General features: G+C 41.9%; 1 protein-coding gene across 2 annotated transcripts in view; it reads right to left on the reverse strand.

Moving 5' to 3' along the window:
• Positions 1 to 18,598, reverse strand: part of LOC114469654 (protein mono-ADP-ribosyltransferase PARP14-like) — a 32,126-nt gene extending 13,528 nt beyond the window's left edge. For both annotated transcript variants that reach the window (XM_028457370.1, XM_028457371.1), the window contains exons 1-13: positions 18,330 to 18,598; positions 17,005 to 17,105; positions 16,895 to 16,940; positions 15,499 to 15,648; positions 13,166 to 13,291; positions 12,373 to 12,474; positions 1,924 to 4,078; positions 1,705 to 1,854; positions 1,560 to 1,635; positions 1,246 to 1,482; positions 896 to 1,117; positions 552 to 672; positions 247 to 396 (exon numbers count right to left, since the gene is read on the reverse strand). In XM_028457370.1, coding sequence (XP_028313171.1) covers positions 247 to 396; positions 552 to 672; positions 896 to 1,117; positions 1,246 to 1,482; positions 1,560 to 1,635; positions 1,705 to 1,854; positions 1,924 to 4,078; positions 12,373 to 12,474; positions 13,166 to 13,291; positions 15,499 to 15,648; positions 16,895 to 16,940; positions 17,005 to 17,105; positions 18,330 to 18,513 — 3,820 coding nt within the window. In that variant the 5' untranslated portion in view covers positions 18,514 to 18,598. The remainder of the gene's footprint in view (positions 1 to 246; positions 397 to 551; positions 673 to 895; positions 1,118 to 1,245; positions 1,483 to 1,559; positions 1,636 to 1,704; positions 1,855 to 1,923; positions 4,079 to 12,372; positions 12,475 to 13,165; positions 13,292 to 15,498; positions 15,649 to 16,894; positions 16,941 to 17,004; positions 17,106 to 18,329) is intronic.
• Positions 18,599 to 18,940: the final 342 nt, after the last annotated feature.

The raw sequence follows: 18,940 nt of genomic DNA on the forward strand, positions 1-18,940 counted from the left end.
TTTCACCACCTTTTCCACCATTTTTGATGCATTTTAACCCATTTTATTTCTGATTAAAACAAGGTTTTAAATCTTTAAGATGACTACATACTATGGCCAAAATAATATTAAACTAGGATAACAGTGCATATTATTCAGATTCATAGAACAACGGACCATCATTTTTCTGACCCAAAAAAGCTCTCCCCTTTATTTTGGGGGTTGTGAGCTGTCAAGTTGGAGAACCACTGCTCTACATTAAAGCACCTGTTCTCAGAGTGAATTCGGGATTGGACGAGTTGACGATGACATCAGCGGAGTCCTTAGTGATGTCACCAGACGATACCTCCAGGGTGAGCTGATGGATCTTCATCTGGTAAACACCGAGGGAGGGGGAGGACACCAGGCTGGATGGGGCTGACACACACACACACACACACGCACTTTTATAGTACTCATGTTTCCATGGCAACCCTGTTTGTCATTCATTGGTCTTTAGGAAATGGGGCTCTCTAATTGGTGGTGATTGGAATTAACTTCTTCACATTATTTTTACACACACATTCTCTTACCCGACGCCTGCTGTGATTGGCTGATCACCTCCTCATCAGGCTCCTCCTCTTCCTCATATTCTAGCTCCTCCAACTCGATGTCCTTTGACCCTCCGCAACGAAAGAAGTCCTGAGTGAAACACTGACACACACAAAGCTGTGTTACAATGTGCATCTGTGTGTGTGTATTTTCAGATAGTTTCTTGACTTCATTAAGTATCAAATAAAATACACACATGTTGGAATGCCCAATAATGATGGGATATGACACAACAAAACACACAAAATGACAACAGAATGACTCCAAAAACCCTTTGTGGTTATTCAGATATTCTCCTCAGATCTTAGGCGCTTCACACACTCACCTCCATAGTCTGTCTGTCACTGGGATGGACTATCACCACCACCTCCCTCAGGTAGGAGGGCGCGGCCCTCCGGCTGAAGGAGTGGATCTCCTTCAGGAGAACCTTGGAGACCACGTCCCTGGGGAACTTCAGGTTTCCGGTTCCCACAGCCGGGAAGGACAGTGACCGCATCTGCAGCTTTTCAGCCTCCTCCAGGCAGAACCTGACGATGGAGACCAGCACCTGACAGAGGAAGAAGATTCAAGTTCACTTCAGCGGTAACCGACCAACTGAGAAGATCCTCCCATCATCGTCTGGTAAAGTTAGTAAAGCTTCTGGTTTCACTAATAGCCAACAGACGGGTCTCTCACCTCTTCAGCCTGGCCATCTTGGTTGTCCCAGAACGGACAGACCACATGGAAGACTTTCCGACAGGCGAGTTTGCATCCGTCCGTGACAATCACGTTTCCGTATGGCGTCAATCCTGCTCCGACCTTGGAGCGAACGATGTCCTGGAGGCCTCGCCCGGCCACCGACAGGATGGCTTTGGAGACAGCTCCCTGGGCCAGGTTCAGGTTGGGAGAGATGGTGTTGACAATCACGTCGGACTGTGGGGAAACACAAATCAGGATGGTCAAAGGCTTCATCCTCATCGCCTCACCCGGAGAGGCGGAGCCATACTCACCATCTGATCCTGGATGTTTCCTTCACACAGAACCACCTTCAGCCCCTCAGCGGTCTGGTGTGCTGCCGTCACTGACCTGCAGGGTTTTGACCACATATCCTGACAGAGCTCAAAGAAACCAAGAAGAACAGGTGGAGATACGTACCCCCCATGGTGCCCTGGCGCTTTGCCCTCCCTGAACCTCATCCTTTCTGTGTCGATAACTGCTGGCTTTGGAGCTTCTTTCAGGTTTGTTTCACTCACCCAGTGACTCGACGGACCAGGACCAGAACCTTCAGAGGTCTGAGCAAGTCCACTGAGGAAAGAACACTCAGTTAAGAACTAATCCACCAACATAGCTGTTCTCTCTACATGGGGAACTCACCCTGAGGCTTTGTGGCCTCCACTGCCCACCTTCTGCTGTGGCGCCATGACAGCTCCAGACCCGCCAAACTCTCTGTTAACAGCTTCAGCCAAAACTCTGACTGTGTTAATATTGTTGTCCACCAGGTGGACCTCAGTGATCCAGCCCTGACTCTGAGAGTGTCCGAAGTATTCCTGCACCGCCTGAGCAATGGTCTGAGCACACAGGTCGATGGGAAAGCCAAAGATGCCTGAGCTGATGGCGGGCAGCGCCACACTGATACAGCAGTGCAGGTCCGCCTGCTTCAGACTCTCCATAACTGCAGCCTTTAGCTCTTTAACCGCCGTCATCTGCTGATCCCAGGAGAATCGCGGACCGATAGCGTGGATGACGTACTTGCAGGGCAGAGCAAATGCAGGTGTGACCACAGCGGTGCCGGGCCACAGTTGTCCATTTTTTGCCACGTACTCGTTGCTGGATTTCTGCAGCTCTGGTCCAGCCGCCCGGAGGAGCGCTTGTGCCACGCCGCCGACATGCTGCAGTGTCTCGTTGGCAGCATTGACCACAGCGTCAGCCCTAAAGGTGCAGATGTTGGCTTCACTAACAGAAACCACAGCTCTTCCAGCAGTTTGTACTCTAGTGTGAACCATGCTGCTGTCCAAGTCCTCTTCGCCCTGGATCTTGGACTTGAAAAGCACCACACAGTTGAGCTCTGTCATCATGGTTGAGAGGAACATTCTTCCCAGTGATTCGAAGTACTTCTTTGCTCCGGGTTTGTCCACAATCAGAGTGTCAGTGAAGAGGACATTGATCAGATCGATGAACCAGGATTTTGTCTCATTGACGTGAAGTCGAGGTCCAGCCAGGAAAATCCTCGGCCTCCTCTTGTCCAAGTTGACTGACACATTCTTGTCTTTGGTGATGTTGATCCAGTCCTGGGACTTCTTTTTTTCAATGAACTGAGTGACAGCAAGAGAACGAAGGGGGAGGCATTCTTGAACATGCGCATAGTCAGAAAGGAACTCACGGAGGAGCCCGCTCACCTCTTCCACTGGATCCATGAAGCCGGCCACAGAGACTTTGCTTCTCTCTGAGTTGATTTGGATTTCCACAGACTTCGTCTTCTTTGCAGTGTTGTAGGTGTCTAACAATTCTTGGTTCAAGTCACCCCATTCTTTAAGCTTCAGGACATTTTGGTCCTCCACATCCAGAATCTGCACGGACAAAGCCAAATTAATCTTCTTTTCTGCTTCGGCCAGGGCTTGATCGGAGCTCCCCACCAGAACAACTTCTCTGCCTTCCACGCTGAAGGTGGCAGTGATACCCTGAGACTTAAACATGTCCATGGGGTCCACTGTCCTGAGAAAGTCAAGGAGACAGGGGGCAAAGCTCAGCTGTTTCTTACACATTTTCATCTGCCGCTCGAAGATCCAGACTTTGGCATTCGAGACCTCTGCCGGGAGTCCTGTGATGGTTAAGATCCTGGCATCTTCATCATATAAAACCTTCATCTCGGGGGAGATTTCATTGGCAGCCTTCTGAAGACCTTCCTGTTTGAGGATGAAGAACCAATCTGGGGTCAGGCTTATCCCCTCAGAGGTGGCGTTGGTCAGGCGCTCCACGTGGTCCATGGCTTTACAAACAATGTTCTCCACAGGAGCTTTCAGCCGTTTCATATCGTCAGCTCGACCGCCAACCACCAAAACGCCCCTGTGGACATCCAGCATCAGAAAGGCATCGTCTTTCACCTCTGTGCGGACATCGTTCTCTGCAGCTTTCCACGCCGTCTCATTGGTCAGACACTCAAACATAGAAAACTGAGACATGACATGGCGGAAGGCTTTGTGAGCCTCTTCTGTCCAGGCCTCAATGAGCTGGGTCGTCACTTTCTTCTGCCTCAGGAGTCTTGGCAGAGGCCTGAGCTTGGCCACTGGTTCCTCCAGGTCCACACTGCAGAAGTGTGGACGCATCTGCTCGTTGATGCTCCCCGACAGCTTCTTCTTATGGAGGTACCTCCAAATCACATGGTGGACTTTGTCGGTGATGGGAGCAGGAAGCTTCCACTGCGGTTGCTCGGCGCCATACAGGGCGGTTTCCAGGGAGCTGTGGTAGGGATAGATCCTGATTGGGATTGATCGAATCATGTGATCCTGCTTCACGCAGATGGATTCCACCACTGGAACGAAGACAAAAACATATTCATTGAGCTGGTTACCCTGGGACACTCGGATGTTCTATCCTTCTATCCTATTCTGTTCACTAACCACAACCAGTCGTAATGGATGGCTGTCACCTCTGAACCTGGTTCCGCTGGAGATAAAAAAGGGGAGATTTTTCTTCCCACTGTTGCTAAATGCTTGTTCATGTGGATCTTGTTGGGTTCATTATTTCTTATTATGGACTCTATATTTGTTAAAGGGGACATACTATGAAAAAAAAAATCACCTTTTAAAACAGTTCCCTGTGGTCTAAATCAGGGGTTCTCAACTGGTCTCACCCCGGGACCCACATTTTGCCACGGTCATTAAATTGTGACCGTTTTTCAAAAATAGCTGTTGAAAACACATATATTTAATCTTTTTAAAAACATAAATCTCTATATTTTCCTTTGCAACATGCGTTTCACGGAATGCCTGCCAAAAGAAAAGTATTTTTCGAAATAAAAGACAAGTCCAACATGAGATAAGCAATAATTCTTTTTTTTTGACCAGCTGTCTGTGACCTATCCAGTACAGGTCTATGACCCACTTTTGGGTCCCGACCCACCAGTTGAGAATCACTAGTCTAAATGACATGTTTGTGCTGGTGTTTGGTGAAAACATAACATGAATTAAGGAACAGAAGAGGTCTAATACCCTGTAAAAACGAGTTCTGTGACAACGCTCTGTTTTGGGGGGTGTGTCCCTAGATTTTCATAGACCTCCCCCTTCTCTGCCCACTGTGTGTAGAGAAAGCCGAGACAGCAGCCTGTTCCTCACGCTCCGCTACAGTGACACAGCTGCACGCAGCTGCAATTTACCGGGGCAAAATTAAAGCGAAACTTCAAGCTTGTCTGAGCGCCCATGAACACGCCCCCTTCAGTACTCATACAAACACGCATGGATGTTTACTCCTGTTTTTATGTGGACTGTGTGGTGTCTTCAGGAGGTGGGGGCGTTCCTCGGAGGACTCAGGCGTATTTACACCTAAAATGGATGCCGTCAAGAGTTTTTAAATATTACTCAGACATACATGAATGAACCAAGGCAACACTCTAGGTATGTTTTTAATGAGGGAATGACATTGTAACATGATATAAGCACTTTGAGATGACTTTGTTGTAATTTGCGCTATATAAATAAAGTTGAATTGAATTGAATTGAGGATTTTCGATACCGGTACCTAGACTTTGATATGGTTCCTAAACAAAACTTTAAAATGATTCCAATGTAAAAAAAAAAAAAGTGGAAATAAACATTACTTTTTTAATAGTTGTACATATTGCTTTGGAGATTTTCCACTCAAAGAAGTTTTCCAACATAAAAAATAAAAAAATAATATTCATTTCAAAACAACAGTTGAAAACAAGTGACAAGTTTATTTTAAAGTTTAAATATTCACTAGGGTTCTTTCAGATCATAATCTCAGCCTTAATGAGCTCAAAGGTCAACAATATGATTTGATTCACTACTGTTCCTTAAGTAGCCATGAGTGTCACTTCTATATGAACTTTATTGGCCAAAACTAATACAAAATATTGTGTCAAAAGCCAAGGTATGTTAAGGAACTTCTGAAACTGTTATACAGTATAAGCATGGAGAGGATTCTCATAGGTTCAACCACAGCCGTATAGAGAGAGAATAGCGACAACTCCGTTCACTCTAATGGTTCATATTTTTTTTACAGCAATGGTGGCTCATGGAGCCTCAATCGTTCCCCGGAAATGATCAGTTTACTATTGCAGCCAATGACGCTAGAGTTTTTGATTTTTCTTCTTATTATTATTAGAGTATCTAAACCTGTTAACGTGTGCATTAAAACATGTCAGTGGATTATCCCTATATATTTTAGATTAAGGGATCATTAGCAGATAACAGATGAAGCTAGGCTATGTTAACATTACTGGATAAAGTTAGCAACACGCAGCCTCAACCACAAGATTCAATTTTATTAATGCGATGTGGAATTAGAGAAAATACTTTTAAACATGATTTAATTAGCTGTAATTAATTAATTAATTAATTAATGCCTGAAAATGTGCCTGCAGAACAATTTGAGTTTACTTCACACACACAACTCAGTTTTATCTACCCACATAGGCTACATATCTTCATTTTTTTTTTATCAAACAGTAAGCTTTTCAATTGTGTTATTTGTGGAAAAAGTGCAAATTGTTTGAATATGATTACCTCACAGATTCTTTTATTGTTATAATCCTGATTTTTTTTTTAGATTGCTCCTGCTGACTTTGGCTAACCATTTCTGTCTCCTCTCTGGTTCGGTTGGGAAGCCGTACATTTTGCTCCTTTTTCAGAACGAGTGGATCATCCACATACAGCACAGCAAACTGCATGACAAGTTATTAATGTTTTTGACTTTGTTAGATATTTATTTAATGAATTTATCTTGGTACATAAGTGCATAATAAAAGTCTAATTTCTATTTTTATATATGTATAAACATAATAAATATGTTTTCAACATGTCCTGTCTGGATGTGGTGTTTCTTTTAAATGACCCCTTTTTCCAGATTTCTGCACATGCAGCTAAAGATATATTTCTGCCTTTTGCAAAACAAATTCTGAATTTGTAAATGTTACGTATATAGTGTTATATATATATAATATATATGTATATATATAGTGTTATATATATATATATATATATATATATAAAAGAGTATCTGAAATATTTAGATATCTGGAAGTAAAAAAATTACATTAAATCATTAAGATTACATAGGCCCTTAATTACCATGGAATTACTGAAATGGAAAAAATAAACCAATATGAATTTTTAAACACCCCCCTTCCAAATAGAAGTTGGTTGTATGCATAAAAGTTGTATAGCTAGAATGTCAATAAACATATGGATGTGATTGCTCTTAATACCATACAAGTTTAAGAACATTAAAGAAAATTCAAAGCAATACATCCTGTATACAATACATAGCAACACATATTTTCACCAAATTATTGTTGGCCGTAACTACGTCAAAAAAGCAGGTAAGGTAGCTGTTTACACTAATCTTTAAAACAAATTTACGTTAAGAAAAAAATCTATTTATGGAACTACATAAACATATATTGTATATACACATACATATGACAGCGTACTGTATAAATATTGTAAATCAATGCAGTTACTGATGACAAATTATCAAAAATCATGCGTCCCTGAGAGAAACTCAAACACACTGGGCCTTGCTGCAAAGGATGCTGCCCCATCCAGGATGGATGATGCAGTAAGTCCAGAATGATTTTAAATAATGTGAAAATCAGATGTTTAATAGGTAAATAGTAAATAAGGCCTAAAGTAATTGATTCTGACAGAAATAAGATGGAGTGATGGCCCAGTGTTTGTAGGTGAGCTAACGCTAATCAAATGACAACATAAATTAATCAGGGACAGTTAATGAAGGTGAAGGGGTGTGTGTGTGTGTGTGTGTGTGTGTGTGTAGGAGTGGGTGTGTGAGTGTGGGTGGATCCATTCTAAATCCATTCACACCAGTCTATCGAAAGTCCTCTCTCTCTCTCTCTGCGCATTGGTGAATGAGCGATGTCTCATTACCAGCGCTGCATGAGGATTCAAAGCTGAACCAGTGTCAGCTCAGCCTCCACTGAGGCTTTTTAAAGGATTTGTTTATTTATTTTAATGTGTTATTTATTGCTTCCAATGTACAACGGTGTGTCTCTCCAGGGTCTCTGCTCTATATGATCGGTTTGATCGCTGTGCAGCACACAGTGGGGGGAGAGAGAATGAACAATGAATATCCTGTTTTTTATTTATTATTAAAAGAATAATAAATAAAAAACAGGATATTTCACCGTATCGAGAGTGCAGAGAGAGAGAGAGATAAATTAGATATAAAAACTTTCAGGTGTGAATGCACGTGTGACAAAGCCAGAAGGAGTACAGGAGCAAACACACAAGGGAAGAAGCAGACATAGAGGGAGTGTTAGAGAGAGGAATGGGACCCTCTCCGGTCCCTCTCTAACCTAAATGACCTCTCTCTTAACGCCCTCTCCAACCTCTCTCCGACCGAGCATGCCAGACCCCCCCGGCAGTCTATGCCTATTGCATCTTAACTATGAGCTATGAGCTGGTTCCTAACTAAAAGCTTTACCAAAGAGGAATGTTTTGAGCCTAACCTTAAAGGTAGAGAGGGTGTCTGCCCCCCGAACCTTGGTTGGTAGATGGTTCCAGAAAAGTGGGGCCTGATAACTGAAAGCTCTTCCTCCTATACTACTTCTAGAGACAAATGGAACAACGAGTAGTCCAGAATTTTGAGAGCGTAGTGTTCTGGGGGGATTGTATGGCACTACAAGCTCCTTGAGATAGACTGGTGCCTGTCCATTTAGGGCTTTATAAGTGAGAAGAAGAATCTTGATTTCTATTCTATATTTTATGGGAAGCCAATGCAGAGAGGCTAATACAGGAGTAATGTGATCTCTTCTCCTAGTTTTAGTCAGTACACGTGCTGCAGCATTTTGAACCAGCTGAAGTGTCTTAAGCGACTTGCTCGGGCAGCCTGCTAAAAGAGAATTACAATAATCCAGTCGAGAGGTAACAAAAGCATGGACTAGTTTTTCGGTGTCGCCCTGAGACAGGATAGATCTGATTTTAGCAATGTTACGGAGATGAAAGAAGGCAGTTCTTGAAGTTTGTTTTATGTGAGAGTTGAAGGATAAATCCTGATCAAATAGAACCCCAAGGTTTCTAACAGTTGTGCTTCGTGCCAGAGTAATGCCATCTAGGGCAGTTAGGCTAGCATAGGTTTCTCTAAGGTGTCGTGGGCCCAGTACAATGACCTCAGAAAATTTTGGTCCATCCAGGCCCTGATGTCCTTTAGACAGGCCTCAAGTTTAGATAGCTGATTTGTCTCACCTGGCTTCATTGATACATACAGTTGGGTATCATCAGCATAGCCGTGAAAGTTAACAGAGTATTTTCTCATAACATTACCAAGGGGGATCATATAGATACAGAAGAGGATTGGACCTAGCACAGAACCCCGAGGAACCCCGTAGCTTACTTTAGTGTACACAGAAGACCTATTATTCACGTGTACAAACTGGTACCTATCAGATAGGTAGGACTTAAACCAGTTTAGGGCAGTCCCTGTGATTCCAAGTAATTTCTCTAATCTCTCTAGTAGAATATAGTGATCTATAGTGTCAAAAGCTGCACTAAGATCTAATAAAACCAGCACTGAGAGTCGTCCTTCATCTGAAGCCCAGAGTAGATCATTAGTTACTTTAACTAAAGCAGTCTCTGTGCTGTGTTGAGCTCTAAAACCTGACTGGAAGTCCTCGAACAGGCTGTTGTTTTGAAGAAATTCACAGAGCTGAGCCGCCACAACTTTCTCAAGAATCTTTGAAATAAAAGGAAGATTAGATATAGGCCTGTAATTTGCTAAAGTGCTGGAATCAAGAGTAGGTTTTTTGAGAAGGGGTTTGATTACAGCTACTTTAAAGGACTGTGGCACGTAGCCTATTGATAGGGATATATTTATTGTCTCCAACAAAGATGGGCAGACCAGGGGAACAACTTCTTTAAACAGTTTAGTTGGGATCGGCTCTGAAAGGCAGGTCGATGATTTGGAGGATGAAATAATAGAGTTAAGTTCCTGAAGTCCTATATGTGTGAAACAGTTTAGGTTAGGCCTATTTACATTTATTGGTACAGCAGGCCCAGGTGAAGGCAGGGAGTGGCTAATTTTATCTCTAATCTTGTGAATTTTATTGTTAAAAAATGTCATAAAGTCCTCACAGCTGAGGGCTAGAGGAATCATGGGCTCAATAGAGCTCTGACTTTGTGTTAGCCTGGCTACAGTGCTGAAAAGGTACCTCAGATTATTTTTATTTTCTTCAATTAGTGAGGAGTAGTATGTAGATCGACTATGTCGTAAGGCTGTCATGTATTTACTATGGCTTTCTTGCCAAAGTATTCGTGACTCCTCTGTTTTATTGGAGCGCCACATTCTCTCTAATTTACGGATTGTTTGTTTGAGTGTGTGAGTTTCAGAGCTAAACCACGGAGCTTTCCTCTGACGTTTAATAGTTTTTTCCTTCAATGGGGCAATTGAGTCCAAGGTGGATTTTAGTAGACTAGCAGAGCTATCGACAAGCAGATCCAGTTGAGAGGGGTTATAATTAATATCATAGTTATTTATTGGATGGTGCACTGAGTTTAAGGCAGCAGGAATGGCCTCTTTAAATTTAGCCACAGCACTATTGGACAGATTTCTACTCGTAACTATTTTATTGCACAGTGCGAGATCCTCTAATATAATGTTAAAAGATATTAAAAAGTGATCTGATAGCAGAGGATTTTCAGGGTAGACTTTTTGTTCATTAATATCAAGGCCATATGTTAGAACAAGATCAAGAGTATGATTTAAACGATGAGTAGCTTCATTAATAGTTTGAAAAAAGCCAACTGAGTCTATTAGGGACATAAAGGCTGAGCTCAGGCTTTCACTATCTTTGTCAACATGGATATTAAAATCTCCTACTATCAGTATTTTTATCAGAACTGAGGACTAAGTTTGAAATAAACTCAGAGAATTCTGATAGAAATTCAGAATAAGGGCCTGGAGGACGGTAAATTATCACAAATAAGACTGGCTGGCAGGTTTTTGATTCGGTATGAGATAAATTTAGAACCAGGCTTTCAAAGGAAGTGTAACTGGTCTTTGGTTTAGGACAGATTAGGAGAGAGGAATGATAAATAGCTGCTACACCACCTCCACGGCCTATGTCTCGTGGCATATGAGTATTTAAATGACTGGGAGGAGTGGCTTCATTTAAACTAACATATTCATCTTGATACAGCCATGTTTCAGTTAAACAGAATAAATCAAAGTTATTTTCTGAGATTTGGATCTCAGTGATCTAATATTTAATAGAGCACATCTAATGGTTTTATGTTTTGGTGTTTCTAGATTTGAGATTTTAATTTTTTTCAGATTTTTATAATTGATAGCTCTTTTATTTGATTTTATGTTAAAATCATTGTGAAATTTGGGTCGGGGGACAGACACCGTCTCCATAAAATAATATTCACCACCATCACAACAGTTGTCATGGCGATGAACACAGCTATCATAATAGCAATGGGAGGGAAACTGTCCTAAGGCAAGCGCAGAGGGGCGTGGAGGACTCCCCCTCTGTAACATGGTCTCATTCATGAGATGTTATAACAGTGACTGTGCCATGTTTTCTGATAGTAGAGATGCTCCCTCCAAAGTAGGATGGATTCCATCTCTTCCTATCAGGTTCAGTTTTCCCCAGAAGGATCTCCAATTATCAATGAAGCCCACCTCGTTTTCTGGACACCACCTCGATAGCCAGCGGTTAAATGATGACATGCGGCTATACATGTCATCACTGGTCAGATTTGGTAAGGGACCAGAGAAAATTACGGAGTCCGACATTGTTTTAGCATAAGCACAAACTGATTCAATGTTCACTTTGGTTGCTTCCCACTGACGACGTCGGTAGTCATTAGTGCCGACATGGAGGACTATCCTATCAAACTTACGGTTACTCTTTGCCAGCAACTTTAGATTTGATTCTATGTTGCCCACTCACTATCACTGTCTGCGTGACATGTAAATGCTTTGAAAAAATTGCTAGGTGCTTACACGTGTAGGCGTATACACGCGTCCAATCACAGCAAAGATCTGACTCAAAGCGAAACGCTACAGTCACTATCACTCTATGGACAAGTGTCGTGACACTGACTGTAACTGGACTAAATGGTGACCCGTTATACACTCACACTCACACTTACATACCTGCACACGTGTACACGCCTGCACGTCTAAGCACCTAATATTGTTTGTGTTTACATGTCGTGTAGACGGTGCTACATAGTGAAGGTCACCTGATTGTTATAGCTTCACTCACGCCACACCTGCGTCTACGTGTGACTGATATATGTATGTTTGTTAGGTGCACATCCAGGTTCAGCGTATGTGTGCATACACTTTAATGTGTGTGCACATTAAAGCATCTGCAAACGTGTTAACACATTAACACGTCTGCAAGCACACATGCAGACGTGACTTGTGCATTGTGCCCGTGAACCCATTCTAAGTCTATGGGAAATGTAGATCAGACGTACAGATGTGCAGGCGCAGGGTACGTGTTCGTTGACGCGTTCGTTGGACTGATGCGCATGAATTTAGAATGGATTCACACCCATAGTGACCCACTCCCCATAGTGTGTGTGCGTGCGTGCGTGCGTGTGCGTGTCTCTCTCTGACCTTTGGAGTCACTGAAGGTCACGATGGCAGCTTCTTCATCAGAGATCAGTTTGATGTTCAGTGGGTGAGTCCAGTGTTTCTCAAAGTGCATCTCCAACATGTCTGAAAATAACCACACGTGTGAGTTAGCATTGTATGTGTGTGTGTGTGTGTGTGTGTGTGTGTGTGTGGCAGTGGTTCCCAACCTTTTTTGGATTGCGACCCCATTTTGATATCAAGACTTTTTGGCTACCCTAAATCCGAGGTTTTTTCTACAGTTAGTTTTGATTATGTTTGTTATACTGTATTACATATACAGATACAAGTTGTGCCAGCTCAGATATTTATGGCCTACATTTTGTTATCATTTTTATTAACTAGATATATTTGACACCGTGAAAGTGTACACATGGGGTCCTGACGCCAAGGTTGAAAAACACTGGTGTAGCATTTCCTCTCTTCCATTTCATCCTCTTTAAACCTGTCATCTGAACACCTTTAGATACTTTACTGATGTTAAACTTCCTAAAACTGTACCAAACATGATCAATAGGGTTATTTAGTCAAATACCATTCATATTGTTATAATTATATGCTTCACACGACTTATGGAAGTTGGGAGGGTTACGCTGAAATCCCAGCAGAATGTGTGGCGATGAATTGGACGTGTTTGTTTGTTACACATGTAGACACTCAGTGAGCAGTTTAACAGGAAAGATACCAGGAAACATGTGACATAGTCCACAATGTAAAACAAATGAGGTATTGTTGTCATGTTAGAGCCTGATTTAAAAAAATAGTGTGTGAGCATCACCTGTGGAGACGTGTGGAGGAAGTCCTTCCACTCTCACACTGTCAGCAGCTTCTACAGCCTCCACCTTCAGTCCATGTTTCAGCAGCTTAGGGTGAGAGAGGCTCAGAGACAACATGTGCTCGGCATCTACACACACACACACACACACACTGAGTATGTACACACACAAACACACTATGTACACGCACACACACACACACTGAGTATGTATATGTACACACACACACACACACAAGACCTTGACCCTCAATTATTAACCTTGTGTGAAAACGGGTTCAGATGTGAATTCACATTGTGTCGTATGACAGGACCAACGTGTGATTTATGAACATTGGTATCTGACCAATCCCAGCGTACCACTGATTGGCTGAATTCGATCGTCATAAACATGTTACGCCCTCCTGTTTTGGAGGCCCCGCCCACTGAGGTCAAACAAGAAAAGAAACTTTTCCAAGATGAAAATGAGCATTTTCACATCTGAGGTGGAACAAAACAAAGATTTGCTTTTTGAACATGTGAAAACTTGACTTAATAGGAGGCAGAAACCTCAATTCTGGAAAAATAAACATAATTCTGGTTTGGTGAATGTAAGACAAAAATAAAACGGGTGTGTGTGGAAAGATTTTGTGCCTTGAATAGTGTAACTATGTTGATATGGATTCATTTTGATATCAGTCAAAGTTTGTGCCAAACATCTGAAACCAGCACATTGTTGAGGTAATAAGCTTTTATTTGATATACAGTATATCAATCATGGTTTGCATATTTTTTCGTTCCTTTAGGGTCATATTTGAAACCTCATAAAAACCACAACTGGGAATGAGTTATTTTTCTGTTACCACTCAATAATGTGATCAGAACATTCCAAGGGTTGAAAAAAATCAAGTGGTCAATGGTTGTGGGGGCTCCTGGAGACACACACGGATATGAATGACCTCAATCTCCAACACAGAGCAGAAGCAGCGCTGCATCCCGTGTGTGTGTGTGTGAGTGTGTGTGCGCGTGATGTTATACAGTATTCCGTGGAAGGAAAACCATAAAAGTGTTCGCAGTAATAACGTGGGCTTGTTTAAGATTCATTTTACTAGTACAGTGCCCGTCGGAAGTATGCATTCATGTGGGAGCATAAGGGGTATATTTGCGGGTGCAAAATGTGGGTGCAATTTTCCTCGTTTTATTCTATGGGACATGTGCATGATAAATGTGTTTTTTGTTTTGTTTTTTTTTTTAAACCAGCACATTGTTGAGGTAATAAGCTTTTATTTGATATACAGTATATCAATCATGGTTTGCATATTTTTTGGATGCAAAAGTAGCTTCAAGAAAATTCTGTTTTGTCTGTAATAATCACAATTGCAAAAAACAGCGTTTAGGGTCATATTAGAAATATCATAAAAACCACAACTGGGAATGAGTTATTTTTCTGTTACCACTCAATAATGTGATCAGAACATTACAAGGGTTGAAAAAAATCAAGTGGTCAATGGTTGTGGAGGATCCTGGAGACACACACGGATATGACGTTTATATCGACCTTAGTTCGAACGCTTTAGGAAAATATCACAATAAAAGAATTTAACGATCGAAACGCTTTAAAAAGCCTTAAAAATGACTGAACGTTGTCCCTTATCTGTGTTTATTACACCTTCAGCCAATTTCACTTATAATTCATCACATTACTGATGAAATACTTCAATGTATATGTAAAAGTTTGAGGAACTATTTACATTTAAATGAGGTCTTATTTCCTCCGTATAGCCCCCAGTGATGAGCTGTACATAGGAAATATCATTCTCTAATACAGAGCAGAAGCAGCGCTGGGTCCCGTGTGTGTGTATGTGTGTGTGTGTGTGTGTGTGTGTGTGTGTGTGTGTGTGTGTGATGTTATACAGTATTCCGTGAAAGGAAAACCAAAAAAGTGTTCTCAGTAATAACGTGGGCTTTTTTTAAATACATTTTATATTGTGTTTAATTAGTTTTAATAATCAGTTTAGATCTGTTCTGAATGTGTGTGTTTATGCTGAACTTTGTTTAATACTTTCTTTTCAGTCTCAGTCACATTTTGCTGCTGTTCCACTAATCCTCACACTCAGATTATCATTCACGAGCTCAAACATGACCTGAGATCTGATCAATAACAAATTTTGCGTGAATTTTGTCGAACGCACGTCGTACGCTCTGATCTGAATGTACCAACGGTTGATAAATGAGGGCCACTGTGTCCACACACACACACACACACACACACACATACACGCTTGTCTTATCTGATTCTTGTCGGCGTACTAATGGTGACAGCCCGTTACCATGGCAACGCCTGGTTTTCTTCTTACCTTTAGGGTTCTTAAAGGTGACCAAGGCTCGGCCCGACTCCCACAGCACCTCCAGATTGAAGCCGCTCTCATCTGAGCCAGAGGTGCTTTCCACCAGCATGCAGAGCAGGTCAGGGTCCATACTGGGAGTGATGGGTTCCATCAGCAGTACTGACGAGCCAGGGAACACACACACATACACACAAACACACACACAGAGCACAGCACAGCACGTTAACCTCGTGAGACAAACCACAGAAGAAAAACATGCAGGAGTCGCATTCTTAAGAGCAACTGGGCAACTCGCGGCTCGGGGTCCACACGCAGCCCTCGGTCTAACTTAGTGTGGCCCCAAAGTAAATGCATAAAAATACGCAAAGTTTGCTTAGCTATGATTGGCGACAGTGATCAGTGAAAGCTGTGATGTGTCAGTGATAGAAGCAGGACTTCAGTCATAAATGACCTTTGACCTCCCGTCAAATCCATGTTGATAATCATAATGGGACGTGCTTTGAGTTAAAAAACAACATTGTACACAAAGCAGGAATAACAGGGCGGAGCTTAAAGGGGCAGTATTATGACTTTTTTTTTCATAATGGTTTTGCTACAGTGATATACATCCCTTTAGCCTCATTCAGAGGGTCAAAGTTGAAAAAGTTCTGTTTCTCCCTTTCTTGTTATTCCACATTTTGTAAAAAGTCAGCTCCAAACTGGCGTGTTGGATTTTTCTCACCAGGTGATGTCACCTAGTGGAATCTCCTCCTCCTGACAATCCTGGCTCCTCCTACCCAATTAGAATGTGAGTTCCTCCCTCTCAAACTACCTCCTGTGAGTGTTTGAAGCAGCCAGCTGAAACAGCTGATTGACTCCACTGCTGCTGTCACACACACACCCTGAAACAGTGTTTGTCTGACTCACAATCACAATAGCCGCTGAAATAGCTATGTGTTTTACTGTAATGTGCAGTTTTTTGGCTGAAAACAATAACAAGACTGTGTGGATAGCAAAAGAAAATCGCAAGTGATCAGCTGTTGTGTGGAGTCAGCGTCTACACACACGCCCACTCATGCATATGCATAAATAGGCCCCAAAACAGCCTTTTTTAGAACTGCTCAGGAAGTCACTTTTCAGAGGCTAAACCTCTGTAAAACAGGTGAGTTTGGGAAAACAAACCTCAAACACTTTGTTGTTGGGGTTCTTAGAACAAATGTAGATGGGTGATAAATAGCACAATACTGGACCTTTAAGGTGGGAAAGTGCACAAGGATAAAGGATAAAGGAAGATAAGATGACCTTTGTTTGTCCCACTGAGAGAAGAGCAGCAGAAAAATAAAGGACAAGAACACTTCACACAATAGAAATAAATCAATGAAACATGAAGAACTTGAACACAGACACAATCACAGGGTGAACAAACCTGTGGAGCTGAGAGGAGGGGCCGCTCCGTCACTGCTCACTGACGTCTGAGAAGAAAAGACACAAACAGTAGGTAGACCTCAGACACTGGGAGCAGTGGTGAGGCCTCACCTTGTAGCTGTCACCCTCAGCAGGATGAATCAGACGCAGCTTCAACGATTGGTTCTGCAACACAATTTCATGGTTCTTCTTTGCCAGGACGAGATCTCTGACTGCAAACACAGGAAATACACAGTCACCCTCAAAACCAGTGATCCACAAAATATGTGACCCTAGAAACCAGTGACTCTCAAAACCAGTGACCCTTAAAACAAGTGATCCTCAAACCAGTGATATTTAAAACCAGTGACCTTCAAAACCAGTGATATTTAAAACCAGTGACCTTCAAAACCAGTGATCTTTAAAACCGGTGACTCCTAAAATCAGTGACCCTCAAAAACAATGATCCTCAAAACCAGTGAGCTTTGAAATTAGTGATCCTCAAAACCAGAGACCCTCAACCCAGTGACCCTTAAAACTAGTGATTCTCAAACAAGTGAATCTTAAAACCCTATAATAATAATTATTATTATTATTACAAATTATTATTATTAGTAATAATAACAATAATAATAATATAATAAAATATATTAATATTAATGTTCTTATTGTTACCATTATTATTATTTTAATTATTATTGTATTATTTATCATTAACTTTCAATAATATTATTATCTATAGTCCATATAAAGGACACACACATGAGGAACCAGTGTTTACATAGAATAGAATAAAATAGAATCATTTTATTGTCATTGTACAAAGTGACACAAAATGACAAATGTCCCACACATAACAAACATTCATTTACACTTTAACGTTTATTTATTTATTTATTTATTTATTCAGTTTATTTCCGACATGGTTACATTCACTTTTTTTTTTTTTTTTTTTTTTTTTTTTTACTTTTTTTTTCCTTTTTTGTACATGTCGAAAAAGGAGACGAGAGAAGCAGTTTGCTTATCCGGGTCCCGTCCCCTGTTTTACCATCGCAAATTTACATGGGTTTACATGTCAAGCCAGGACAGACACAGCTATCATAAAAACAACGTGTGTGTGTGTGTGTGTGTGTGTGTGTGTGTGTGTGTGCGTGTCACACTGTGATAATCACAATGTGATTTCCCCTCAGGAGAATAAAGATTATGAATCAGGTTTGATACAAACTAAAAGACATTGTTTACAGGATTAAACAATGCTGTTATGAGTTCTATGAGGTGTTTGGTGAGAAAACTAATCCTATGTTTTTACTTTCACTTTCTTTTAAAACACACACACACACACACACACACACACACACACACACACACACACACACACACACACACACACACACACACACACACACACACACAGTGACCCCCCCTCCCCCCCCTGCCTCCCCCGGGCTGCCCCTCACCCTCTGCGGCCTTAAAGTAGACTGCGGCCCGCGGGGCCCCATCCTCCAGCTCCACTCGACACTCTCCACCGTTGGAGCGCTTCTTGCTCTGGAAGTGGAGCTGTAGCTTGTTCCTGACGGAGCAGACCTGAGCCGGAGTCCAGTCTCCCTCCACGATCACCGGGGGAAGCTCCAGACCGTCCATACTGCACCGGGGTCAGACACAGAGTGAGTGACTGAGTCGGAGCGGCTGGAAGCGGCTCTCACACACTTTCACTTTCACTTCTGGTGAAGAGAGCAAAGTTCCTCTGAGAGGAAGGAGACCCGCACGGGATGGGATGGGGTCTACACCCAGGGATCTACAACACATCTATGTGTTCACGTTAAAAACACAGACACAGACAAACTAACCTTATCAAAGATACACAACTTTAATCACAACAATCTGATAGTATCTGATTTAAGTGTCACTTCATCAATATTCATATTTATAATCCTGATCATTTCGAGCATTAACACGGACACAACGAAGGCTTTGTGTGTTTGTTTGCTTTCTTATTGTGATATTAAATACTTCGAGTGATATTGTGTATTTATCTTGTTAGTTTTGTTATTATTTTGTGTGTACTTGT

This window comes from Gouania willdenowi, chromosome 9 (genome assembly GCF_900634775.1).
Source record: "Gouania willdenowi chromosome 9, fGouWil2.1, whole genome shotgun sequence".
NCBI classification, from domain to species: domain Eukaryota; kingdom Metazoa; phylum Chordata; class Actinopteri; order Blenniiformes; family Gobiesocidae; genus Gouania; species Gouania willdenowi.